The sequence below is a fragment of the Plectropomus leopardus genome, chromosome 24 (assembly GCF_008729295.1).
Source record: "Plectropomus leopardus isolate mb chromosome 24, YSFRI_Pleo_2.0, whole genome shotgun sequence".
In the NCBI taxonomy this organism is placed as follows: domain Eukaryota; kingdom Metazoa; phylum Chordata; class Actinopteri; order Perciformes; family Serranidae; genus Plectropomus; species Plectropomus leopardus.
In genome coordinates, this window is record NC_056486.1 from 69,219 (window position 1) to 82,500 (window position 13,282).

Below are 13,282 nucleotides of genomic sequence, written 5' to 3' on the forward strand. Positions count from 1 at the left end.
TGAATCAGAGGGCGGTATGTACCCGTCGATCTGAGGGCGGTATGTACCCGTGAATCAGAGGGCGGTATTTACCCGTGAATCAGAGGGCGGCACGTACCCGTGAATCAGAGGGCGGTATGTACCCGTGAATCAGAGGGCGGTATGTACCCGTTGATCAGAGGGCGGCATGTACCCGTGAATCAGAGGGCGGTATGTACCCGTCGATCAGAGGGCGGTATTTACCCGTGAATCAGAGGGCGGTATTTACCCGTGAATCAGAGGGCGGCACGTACCCGTGAATCAGAGGGCGGTATGTACCCGTGAATCAGAGGGCGGTATGTACCCGTGAATCAGAGGGCGGTATGTACCCGTGAATCAGAGGGCAGTATATACCCTTCGATCAGAGGGCGGTATGTACCCGTCGATCAGAGGGCGGTATGCAGTAGGAACTTATCCCTAGAGATGAAGCCGAGAACGATTACCTGGTTGGGTCATGTCCTGAGGATGTCCATTGACAGGGTCCCTTAAGCTGCCCTGAAATGCAGAAAGAGGGGCAGCCCAAAGACCACCAGGTGGAGAACGATGATGGCTGAGCTAGAGGAGAGGAGTCTGTCGGGAAGCTTATTGGGTAGCTGTCTTTAAAACCATATAGACTTTTTTATCAGCACTCTCTTATTTACAGAGCCATTCTTGGCCTACTTGCAGCATATTTATGTTCCTACATTAAGCAAAACATTGAAAATGTCTCTGCTCTCTGTTCACAGAATTTGTTCTTCAAGGTTTGGTCCAGATTTTGGTAAAACAGACTTTTTGTGTGCAGCTCTGTGTGTGGACTGCACAAAGACTTAAAGCTGCTCTCTGGCCAGTTAAAGACACTGTATGTCATCTTCTACATGCCAATGTCAGGGTATGTCTTAGCTGTTCTTTTAATTTTCTTGTTTCTATGGTTTACTTATAGCACATATTAACCTACGTTTTAGTCGTTCCTTGTGGTAACCTCATTTTGTGTTTTATTTTCTTTGTTTTGGAGTTGTATGCTTTGATGTTGTATTTTTGGTCCATGTAGTCTGTCTGTAACTTTTGTTGCTGCCTGTGTTGGTGAGGACACTCCTGAAAAAGAGATTTTTAATCAAAGGAGGTTTTTCTCGTAAAATAAATAAATAAAAATATGTTCCAATGGGATCAACAAGGATAGCCGAACTGTCGACCCCCTGAACAGAGGGGCGGTCATCATCGTGAATCGGGGGGCAGAAAATTTCCAGTATAAAATGAGGTTCACTTGTTTTAATATGACCATTTTATTTCTGAATTGTACCACTTTTAAAAAAAATCTGTGTGTGTGTGTGTTGGGCTTTTGCCTGCAGCAGTGTGTTGTTGTCGTCGTTGTCATGAGGACGGTCATCATGTGATCAGCTGATTCTCTCAGTTTAAAGTCAGTCGTCAGTTTCGTCAGTTTCATCAGTGTGAGTCGCCAGAACACACAAACACACGGTGAGTTTGTTCTTCTCTTTAATTACATTTATTAAACTCATTAAGCTACTGTAATCTGATTTAAGTCTGTGAAAGTGACGTGACTGCGAATGTTTCTGTAACTCTCAGATAACAACGCTGAGACGTTTGTTGGTTTTTTTTCTTGATTTGGTCTTTTTTTTTCTCTTGTTTGGGCTGCAAAAAGTCTAATTTAACCACAAAACTACAAAGCTTAAGTCAAAATAATTATATAAAGTGAGGCTATTTTATCCACTTCTGCTGCTCCATTAACTCTTTGAGACCTCAGACCCAAACAGAGAGTGGTAACGTGATAAGAAAATGGCCTAAAAATGAGTATTACCAAAAAAACCCTAAAACTATATTTAGAAGGATAAGAAATTCTAGATTTAAATTGTGTTATATTTTCAAAAATATATAAAATATTATTATAGAAAAAAATATCATTTTTAACATTTTTAGGTCATTTTCTTTCTTCGTTTTTTGTGCATATTTTCAGATGATTTTCCTGTAACTTTGTTACATTTGTTTGTTTGTTTGTTTGTTTGTTGTTCCTAATTTTGGGCCATGTCTTGTTAAGTTGCCTGCTGTTTCTTTTCTATATTTTTGAAAGAAATCAAACCGCTTCAAAGGGTTACAAATGTTAAATATATATTATTAAGTCAACAAAAAAATGTTTGAATTTAGATGAAACTTCTTCATGATGTGTTTTAGCATCCCAGACTTTTATTTTGAAGAGTCGGATTTAAAGTGTATTTTAATTGTATATTGACGATAAAATGATTTGAAATTGTTTCGGAGTGAAATCGTCGGTTGTGTAAATTGAGATTATCATCAGGGTGTGGTGACAACTCTAAGAGCAACCTCCAACGCAGTCACACTGTTTTAATTCTCAGCAACATTTAAAATGAACTGTTAAAATGAAGTTTAAATGACTTTAAAGAGACTCAAGTAAAACAAACAAGAGAAAAACTCCTTCAGATGAAGAGTTTCGTCAGAACGCAGCTTTGTTTGATTCGACGCGGTCGGGTACGACCGTGAGCTCGTGGGCCGGCTGACTTTAGTAGTCAAAGTCGACACTGTTATGTTACTGATTTTACTGGTTTCATCACAAAAGCAAACATTTCAATATTACCGCAGCCTGCAAGTAGCAGCTTAGCTTTTTTTAATTAAAAGAAAAACTTTTTCATGCTTCCCCTCTGCCCTGCTTTCATACATTTATGTGATCATTGCCAAAAACTCATGGCTGTTTTTTATTCTTGTTATTTTTACTTTAATTACTTTTACTTAAATGTTATGACTTTTCTCTTACAATACAATAACTTTTTATCGCACTATATTTCCACTTTTGTTCTTAGTCGTATGTATCATATGTTTTCTAATGATGTTTCAAAAAAGAAAAATTCCCAGAAAAATATCATTACGCCTTTTTCTTGAAAAGAGTTTTTACCTCAAAATATTATGCTGTGACCCTTGATGTCAGAATTTCTTCATCAAAAAAATCAAGCAAATAATAATACTAAAATATAATTTATCAATAACAATTAAAATCTTTGTTTTCAAAATATTTAGCCTCCATTGCACTTAATGTACTTAAAAATGTCCAACATTTAAGTTGAAAATCGAGAGGACCCACAATAGAACCCTGAGGAACTTCGCCCGTCGCTACCGTCAACTTGATGCTCATTTTTAAGTAAACATCAACAAACACAGCTTTGATGTTTTATATATCGAATTTTCTTGCTGACGACATTGTCTTATTTCAGTGTCATGGATCGTAAACTGGATCTGTCGCGTCTGACGGATGAGGAGGCCAAACACGTCTGGGAGGTGATTCAGCGAGACTTTAACCTCCGAAAGAAAGAGGAGGAGAGACTCGGGTGAGAACAACTTTGTTAAGCTCTTTTGACATTTCTAACTTGTCATAGTTTGATCAAAATAAAGTAAAATTTATTCTGTTTTGGGAGATGAGAGGAGCTTTCAGTCACCATTCATGGTCATCATCTGGACTATAAATGTAAACATTTCTTATAAACCATTTTAATATATGAAAAATGTTGGACAGGACACGTCATTATCATAATTCACACATGAAGTTATAATTCTTTTTATCTTTTTGATCCTATTAACCCTTTGAAGCTTGGAACGGCATCACTTTTCTTGTGCTGCTTTCAGATGCCTTTCACAAGCATTTAACCCTTTGTGAGCAAACTGCTGTTATTTCCTTCAGAAGGGTAGGGGAAAAGGGACTGAGCCACTTGATAATAAATGTTCCACAATTTGCAAGAAACTAGTTGATTTATAAAATTGTTTTAAAAAACAAAAACATATAGGGACAAAAGAAAAAAGCCAGGAAAAAATGTGTAGGGAAAAAAATATGAAAAAAAATAAGAATAAACATTTAGGGATAAAAGAAAAAAAGCTAACGAAAAATGTTTAGGGAAAAAATTTTAAAAAAAACTTTGGGGAAAAACTATATTTTGAGCAAATTATTTGAATTACATATTTACATTATGTTACAGAATTATTATACTTTTTGAAGGGCTTTTTTCAGGTTGTTTCCTTTTATGACTTTTTTTCCAGGTAATTTTCTTATAATATTTTCAAATACATACAATTTTTTATATGTACACAGTATGGGAATATAGGATGGTACAATAAACATAAAAAATCTATACGTGCCTTCCTAATTATTTCATGTATTTTAGATGCTCAAATGTTGATAGACATGTCGACATTACGTGTTTAATACTGAACAGTACTTACCTAAAGTATAACCCTATATTATTAACATCATATGTACAGCATTACAAAATGAAACTTTACATGTGTTTTAGTGCATGTGACAGCAGATCTCAGATCTAAATACTCGTCCGTACATGTAAACGTCGATGTTATGGATGATCGTGTATCAAAATGTTTAAGTTTGTGGCGGTAAAGTGAAGAGTTTCCGTGAATCGTTAATGTGACGTTCAGAGGAATGCGAGCGTGAAAGACGTCGTTGTTGTTGCGGTCGATCACGACTCGGTCACACGGACGGGAGTCTGCAGGAGTCAGCAGGAGGCTCACAAAGACACTCTCTGTTCCACACTCAGGACTCAAACTCCCATCAGCCCCGGGGGCAAACTCAGAGACTCTTCCAGAGCAACACGTTTTAACGACAGGAAACAGACGTTTCCATCGTTCACACCCAAAGTCTCCTCCGCTGAAAACACCATCTGTCCTGTGAGAGACGCAGCGATGAGACGCAGCGATGCGCTACAACAGTTCCTCCGCCGCTGATCCGGCACGGATTCAATCACGTCATATGATCGATGTTATTGATTAAACCTCCAACAGTATATGACAGAGTTCAGCTGAGCAACAGAAACATGAATGCAGCATCCAAAAACACTTCACTGCAACTTATACTGCAATACTTGTACTGCAGTTATATACGTTAATTCAGTGAGCTCTGGCCTGCAGGCTGGTACTTGTACTTTACTGCTTCTAACAGCAGGATAGTAATTCTAGTAGTACTGTGTATTGTAGTACTGTGGTTCAAGTCATGGTGTTTTAGTTCTATTAGAAGACATACTGTAGTTTTAGTAGTACTACTGTAGTTCCAGTAGTTCTAATGGTAGATTCTCTATAATTCCAGTAGTATTGTTGTAGTAGTAATATTGAGCTTCTAGTGATAGTACTACAGTTCTAGTAGCAGCAATGTAGTTATATTAGTAGATATAATGTAGTTCTAGTAGTATGTAGTTCCAGTAGTTCTAATAGTAGATATACTGTAATTTTAGTAGCAGTATTGTAGTTCTAGTAGCGGCATTGCATTGCAGTTCAAGTAGCAGTAGTGTGGTTCTAGAAGTAGATACATTGTATTTCTAGTAGCAGTACTGTGGTTCTAGTGTTATACTTCAAGTAGTAGAGATAGTAATAGAATTTCTAATAGTAGTATTGTGGTTCCAGTAGTTCTAATAGTAGATATACTGTATTTCCAGGAGTAGTACTGTAGTTCATGCTGCAGTACTTTGGGTCTAGTGGTAGAATTACAAATGTGCTCCTATCAATAATATTGTAGTTCTAATAGTAGCACTGCAGTTCTAGTGGTAAGATACACTGTAGTTGCAGTAATATTGCAGTTCTAGTTGTAGATATACTGTGGTTGTACTGTGGTTCTAGCAGTAGATATACTGTAGTTCTAGTAGTATTGTAGTTGTAGTTGTAGTACTGTAGTGTCAGTACCGTGGTTGATATACTACTGTACTACTGTAAAATACTGTGAGAAGCTGTGGTGGAGTAAAATATTTACTCAGGTACGAATCGTGATAAAAGAGGAAACATTTTACTGCAACATGCTGACTTTTACTATAAGTACATTTGGATATTTGTACTTCAGTAGGGTTTTGAAAGCAGGACTTGGATCTGCGGTGAAGTATTCTCACAGTCTGTGCAGTAACTGATCAGAGTATTTCTTCACCCTGACAGGAAGTGTGTGTGAGTGAGGCTGATCGCTGAAGACGTCATGCAGCTTCAGGCTGAATGAATGAGTCCTGTGTGAACGCTGATAATCTGATTTTCACTGTGAAAAGTTTCATTTACACTCCAGATAAACTGGATCGTTCACGCTGAGCCAGTTTTGTTCCCTCGGCTCCTCACAGTGACGTGCTGTCGTTTGGTTTAACAGGAACTGCAGGGAGACGTAAACGCGGGGCGAATGTACGCGACAGGCGACGTCAACAGGAGACTGTGAATGTTTTCAAACTGTGGTTCGGGTCCTCGGGGCGGACGCCTCGGTCACGTGTACAACACACTGTTCTCTCACAAGACGTTCAGCTGCTGCACCACATGTTCAGTCTACATCCTCCTCCATACGCCGTTAGTGTCTCCTGAACCTCCTGAGACCTGCGTCCTCTCATCAGGACATCACTGTCTCTCAGACCTGTTGTCCTCATTCAGAAACACTGTTTGTGCCATCTAGTGGTAACAAAAGCACAGTACACTGATCTGTATACAAACAAGACAGCAGCCATCTCTGCAGTCAGTCTGCAGCCCATCCGAACACGAGTGGACAAAGTCCAGAACCTGGTCTGGGTCAGGGTTGGTGTCTGACATGATATGATATGTAATACATTATATATATGATATGGAATTAAATATATGATATAAAGTAGGATTTTAAATGACATGAAATTATGTATGATATATAAAATGATATGATATTTAATAAAACGTGAACAATTTCATCAAAAGGAACAAGCTGAGAGGCTGTTAATTAGGAATGACTCGTTTGAGGACGTTGTGACTTTATTATCGTCTCATTTGAGGACATGTTGTTCTAGTAGTAGACATTCTGTAGTTTTAATAGCAGTACTGCAATTCTAGTCATAGAATGGTAGATCTAAAAGTAGTTTTGTAGTTCTAGTAGTAGCAGTGTTGTGCTGTGCAGTGTTTGTGTGTGTGCTCTGACCTGGGATCAGAGTGAGCGATCATCGAATCCAGTGTCCTCTGTAACAGGTCCTACGGTCGACCACACCGCGTCCACGGTCACCTTGGGCTGGGCTCGCCATCACTCAGTTCATCAGTGAATCTGGTGCCTCAAAAACCAGCCTACACAAACAATGAAGAATTAAACGTTATCAGATCTATTTCTAACATGAGACCTCATTAACTTTATCTTCTTCAATGTATTTTACAAAATATAACCAAAAACTGAGGATATACACAGTGGAATTAACTAAATTGCAATGTATCACAATATTTAGTGTTTTGGCAACAAAAATCACAAAATTACTTTCATAAATGACCATACAAGGTATTTTAATATTTTAAAATATATTAATTATTTTTCTTTTTTAAACCTACTCTTGCTTATAATATATCTCTTTTTAGTCTCTTTTTATACACATTTATTATTTCACACTTTAAACATGAATATAAATTGTTGTTTTAAATTCACTTTAAAATGTATATTTTATACCCAAAATCTGTTAAATGGAATTGTAGTTACACTACAAACCATTAAAGTGAGTAAATTTCTCTGAATTCAGTGTCAATAAAAGCTCCTTTTAGGCTTCAGACCGGAATTAGCAGTAAACACGGTCTGTTTTTAGAAAAAGTACCTGAACTTTATCGCAGTAAACACAGTCTGTTTTTAGGAAAAGTACCTGAACTTTATCACAGTAAACACGGTCTGTTTGATTGACATGAAATGTGCGCCACTCACCCGAGTTTCAGGCATTAAAAACTCGACAGAAGTTATTTCCTTCAGGTTTTCAGCTCGTTGTCTGATAGAAGAGTAGCTCATCAACACTGTGAGGAGGAAAAGTAAAAATGTTTTAGATTAATTCAGGCATCCACAACGGGATTCATCTTGTCCACCGTGATATCATAGAGGACATCCTTGAGACGTTTCTAGGACGTTCTTCAGGAAATGACGCAAGAAGTGACGTCATGCACAGATAAAGGTCGTACTAGTACCCTCTACCACTGCCGATACACAGTGTGTGCACTCACTACTAGGATTAACAGGAACTACATCTTTAAACCATAGATAAGGGAGAAGTATCCATGTATCTCACAGAGGTTCCATGTAGTTCTAGTGGTAGTACTGTGATCTTAGTAGCACTGTAGTTCGAGCAGTATTAGTATTAGTATTAGTTCAGGTACTCACAGGTCGTCTCTGTCTTTTGCTGTCATTAAAGTGAGTTGAAGACTAAAATCGAGAAATACTACTAATAGTAATAGTAATAGTACTACTAATAGTAGTAGTATTAGTATCAGTTCAGGTACTCACAGGTGGTCTCTGTCCCCTGTTGATGTCCTTGCAGTGAGTTGAAGACTAAAATCGAGAAGGAGGACACAAAGCGGGAGCTGCTGGGTTCTCAGAGTCAGCTGTCCGAGTCTCACTGTATCCGCTGCCTGCAGCCCTTCAAGTTCCTGGTCAACAGTAAGCGCCAGTGTCTGGACTGCCACATGTACACTTGCAAGTCCTGCAGCCGCTACAACAAGAAGGAGCACGGCTGGGTGTGTGACAACTGCCGCATGACCAGGTGAGACCCCCACAGGTGACTCTGAGTCCTGACAGGAAGGTCTGAGTCCTGTCAAGTAGGTCTGAGTCCTGTAAGGTAGGTGTGAGTCCTGTAAGGTAGGTGTGAGTCCTCTAAGGTAGGTCTGAGTCCTATAAGGTAGGTCTGAGTCCTAGAAGGTAGGTGTGAGTCCTGTAAGGTAGGTCTGAGTCCTATAAGGTACTTTCGTTCTATGTAGTAGTATCCTAGTTCTCGTAGTAGATATGTTGTTGTTCTACATATTCCGATTGTCTAGGGGTAGTACTGTAGTTATAGTAGTAGACATACCGTTGTTGTAGAAGTATCGTTGTTCTAGCCTTAAATAAGCTGCACTTCTAGTAGTAGTATTGTTGGCCTACTAATAGATATACTGTCATTCTAGTAGTAGTATTGTAGTTCTGGTAGTAGATATACTGTTGTTCTAGAAGTATAGTTCTAGTGATAAATATACTGTACTTCTAGTAATATTATTGTAAGTATAGTAGTAGATATACTGCTATTCTTGTAGTAGTATTGTAGTTTGAGTTGTAGTATTGTACATCCAGTAGTAGTATTGTAGTTCTAGCAATAGCATTGCAGAGCTAGCAGTCCTATTATAGTTCTAGCTGTTGTTTTGTAGTTCTCATAGTAGACATAGTCTCTTTCTATAAGTAGATATACTGTAGTTCCAGTAGTAATATTGTGGTTCCAGTAGTAGTATTGTAGTCGTAGTAGCAGTGGGTAGGCTGTTGCTGCAGTAGTAGTATTGTAGTTGTAGTAGCAGTGGGTAGGCTGTCGCTGAAGTAGTAGTATTGTAGTTGTAGTATTAGTGGGTAGGCTGTCGCTGCAGTAGTAGTATTGTAGTTGTAGTAGCAGTGGGTAGGCTGTCGCTGCAGTAGTAGTATTGTAGTTGTAGTAGCAGTGGGTAGGCTGTCGCTGCAGTAGTAGTATTGTAGTCGTAGTAGTGGCAGTAAGGTATTTGTTGTGTTTTCTTGCAGGGTGCTGAAGATCGGCACTGTGGGTTGGTACCACGACAACGTGAGAAATCGCTTCAAGCGGTTCGGCAGTGCGAAGGTGATGAGGTCGCTGTACAAGAGGCTGAATGGAGACGGTCAGTATGACCTGACCGTGATCTGTCCGATAACCATTACTTCAAAAAATTCTATTCAAGATAAAGAAAAGAATCATCAGCTTCAGAATTATATGAAGTAATAAATATAATATAATATGTAATAAGTATACATTTCTAATTAATCATGCCATTTTGAATTGTTTTGAGAAGTTTTAAATCAAATTCTACATAACTGTAAAAATATTTCATATCAAATGATATTTAACTGTTTCAATGCAAAAATGTTGAACAATTAAATTTTTGTTGCATTTAATAAAGAAAAAAATATATGTTTCAAATTTTATCTTAAATATGAGGGTATTTCTCTCACAACACGTAACTTGAATGTGGCTCTGTTTTTACTGCTTTTCTTTAAGTGTCACAATTTTTTTAATTTAAACATTTTTTGTTATTTCAAAATTATTCTTTTATTAAGATATATATATAATATATTATATAAATGTATAATATATAAAATAATACATTTTAAAAGAAGGTGAGAAGACTGTAGGAATCGTGTGTTTAAGTTGCGTTTAGTTTTTTTTAAGTCTTTTTTTTTAAATTAAAAATAGTACATTTTTTAATTTTAAAAAATAATCTTCTGTGAAAGGTTAATATGCAAAAATGCTGCATTCTAGTAGGATTTACTGTGTTTTTTTCCTTCAGGTCGTGATGACGACACTCAGAGTATGCCGGACGTCCGCAGCCGTGAGTCAACACGACATAACATGTACAACTAAAAATATAACAGGAGGAAACATGTCAGTAAAATCAGCTATTTAAAGTTAATGGTTGTAAAATCTAAATATTTTTCTGTAGTTTTCTGAATTTTTAATCAGAAAATTAATCTGCAAATCCCTCTTCCCTCCTAGATTGAAAAATGTATAGCTCTTACAGATTTTATACATTATTTGATTTTCATGTCCAGCAGAGTTCTGAAAAACAATCTCAGCATTTTGGATTTTAAATTTAGTAAAATGAGAAACAGCCATCAACAGCTTTAAATGTCACGGTCTTGTTTTTGTCCCTGTAGATGTGTATAATGGTAATGAGGAAGACAACGGAGAGGCTGAAGTTCAGCGCTACAAAGTGGTAATATCAAAATAAAACCTGTCAATCAGACAAGAAACCTGCAGCTTTCTCTGAATTTCTGCTTCTCTCTCAGATGAGGAAGAATAAACGCCTGCTATCAGTTCATCCTCTGGACTTTGACCCAGAGGACTATTTTCCTTATTCACGACGACCTTCTATACAGGTACAACAACACCTGAGGTACAACAGTACCTAAAGGACAACACCTGAGGTACAACAGTACCTAAAGTACAACACCTGAGGTACAACAGTACCTAAAGTACAACACCTGAGGTACAACAATACCTGAATACATACTGTACAACTGTAGTACAACAGAACATAAAGTATATCGATAGCCTTTGAATAATAGCACTTAAAGTACAACACCTGAATTATAACAACACTTAAAGTACAACACCTGAATTATAACAACACTTAAAGTACAACAGCACTTGAGGTTCATCAGTCCAGATTAATCAGCACACCTGTAGTGATGTCACAGGGCGTGTCATGGTGCAGGTAACGGCTGTAGCTACAGCATCATGTTGGTGAGTTTCTGGATAATTGTGGCGTGTTTTGAGCAGCAGATGCAGGAGGATCGAGGCTACAGGAACGATGTGGACTACGACATATACAACCAACGAGTAAACCGCAGGAAGAGTCTGGACCGATACGCCATGAGACCAGGTACAGGTACACATAATACACACACAATGTTGAGGTAAAGGTGAGGTAAAGGCGAAGTAAAGGTGAGATAGAGATGAGGAAAAGGTCAGGTAGAGATGAGGTAAAATTGAGATAGAGATGAGGCAAAGGTCAGACAGAGATTAAGTAAAGGTGAGGCAGAGATGAGGAAAAGGTGAGGCAGAGATGAAGAAAAAGTGAGGCAGAGATGAGGAAAAGGTGAGGTAGAGATGAGGAAAAGGTGAGGTAGAGATGAGGAAAAGGTGAGGTAGAGATTAGGTAAAGATCAGGTAGAGATGAGGTAAAGATCAGGTAGTTGTCCGTTGTAGGGCTCCATCCAGTGTCTTTTAGGACTGTCCTTCAGTGTGTCACCTTTTTACCTGTTTGTGTCTACCTGTCCGTGTCTGTCTGTATTTACGTGTCTGTGTTTATGTGTCTGTGTCTTCCTGTCCGTGTCTACTTGTATGTTTACCTGTCCATGCTTACCTGTCTGTATTTACCTGTCCATGTCTACCTGTGCGTGTCTACCTGTGCATGCCTACCTGTGGTCAGATGACTATGGAGACAGCAGGATGGTCCGGACTCGCTCTCTGTCTAAGATCAGCTCGTCTGTGGCTCGGCAGCAGTACGTCGACACCTCAGACGAGGAGGAGTACCCGAGGTACCCCCCTGCGTACCAACAACACCCCCACCGCCGCAAAAACAGCCGCGCCTCCTCCCAGGAGAACCTGGGACAAGCCCCGCCTGTAAGGAAAACAGCCAATCACTGGCTCTGTGTTTAACGTTGAAAACCTGGAACTTTTAGCCACCAAATCAAAGTTTAAAAATGTTCTTTTTCCAAAAACTCACATAACTAAAGAAGGTTCTGACGGCCGTCTGTGGTTTTCGCTGCTTAGATGAACGAGCTGAACAAACGCATGTCAGCCATCGAGAGTCTGCTGAACCGCCTGGAGGAGAAGATGACAACTGCTGACGAGGTGAGACCGGACTTCCAAATAAAACGAAGAATCCCCCCGTAGATCACTTGCAGATGTCCTGGTGTGGAGAAATCTTGTTTTATTTTGAATTTCCGGGATGACTTTCATCATAAATCTCATTTCGTCCGTGTCGTCCTGCAGACGTCAGCTCCGTCGGCTCAGAACGAGGAGGAGAAGCTGAGGAGGAAGCTGAGCGAACTGGCGGGGAACCTGAGCGATAAAGGGCTTTCGTCAGACGACGAGGCCGGGAAGAAGTCCTTCTCTGTGGGTAAAAGTGTGGCCGGCGTGAGGGGCGGCCCCGTGGTCAACCTGGACTCTCTGAAGGATAAAGAGCTGAGCTCGTCCAGCGACGAGATGCCCACCGAGGCCCAGAAGGTAGGACGGAGGTCTGGACCGTCTGACCGAATTGTGTGTAGGCTCAAATTTACGGTGGATTTTACAGCAAATGGGAAGCTGGAGGTTTTAGAAACAACTTCAATGTATCTCTCAGAGGACAAGAAGAAGTTCTTATCATTATATTAAAGTCACAGAGGAGTCCGAGTTCAGTTTAAACTACTGACGCTGTTATTCGAATATTTTTGACACGACATGACATGACTTCTTTTTTTTGACATACTGCAATTTGACTTTTTTTTTTTTTTTTTTTTAATTTTTGTTTAAACGAGTTTCTCTGTGGAGCTTTCAGAAAGTTTTGTAAACGTCCAGGATCCCATTTGCGGTGAACGCAGTAAAACGAGCGAGTGCTTCTGTGGTATCGCTCAGCAAACTCCCACAGAAAAGTTTCCCATCTGAAAAATGTCTGAGCACACTTTTCATTAAATACATGTAGATACATATTTTTGTATTTCTGCTTTTGTCATTGTGAAGATTTCAACTCCAAAATCTGATATTTTGGGAGGGACATTTCACAAAACTAGACGTCTAACTTGTAGAAAGTA

At 39.0% G+C, this 13,282-nt stretch overlaps 1 protein-coding gene across 2 annotated transcripts in view; it reads left to right on the top strand.

Annotated features, from left to right (window-relative positions):
- Window positions 1-1,435: 1,435 nt before the first annotated feature.
- Window positions 1,436-13,282, top strand: part of mlpha (melanophilin a) — a 15,846-nt gene continuing 3,999 nt past the window's right edge. For both annotated transcript variants that reach the window (XM_042513313.1, XM_042513314.1), the window contains exons 1-11: window positions 1,436-1,470; window positions 3,234-3,347; window positions 8,283-8,504; window positions 9,497-9,609; window positions 10,276-10,317; window positions 10,643-10,701; window positions 10,775-10,864; window positions 11,268-11,370; window positions 11,920-12,113; window positions 12,264-12,344; window positions 12,486-12,719. In XM_042513313.1, the coding sequence (XP_042369247.1) occupies window positions 3,238-3,347; window positions 8,283-8,504; window positions 9,497-9,609; window positions 10,276-10,317; window positions 10,643-10,701; window positions 10,775-10,864; window positions 11,268-11,370; window positions 11,920-12,113; window positions 12,264-12,344; window positions 12,486-12,719 (1,248 nt within the window). In that variant the 5' untranslated portion in view covers window positions 1,436-1,470; window positions 3,234-3,237. The remainder of the gene's footprint in view (window positions 1,471-3,233; window positions 3,348-8,282; window positions 8,505-9,496; window positions 9,610-10,275; window positions 10,318-10,642; window positions 10,702-10,774; window positions 10,865-11,267; window positions 11,371-11,919; window positions 12,114-12,263; window positions 12,345-12,485; window positions 12,720-13,282) is intronic.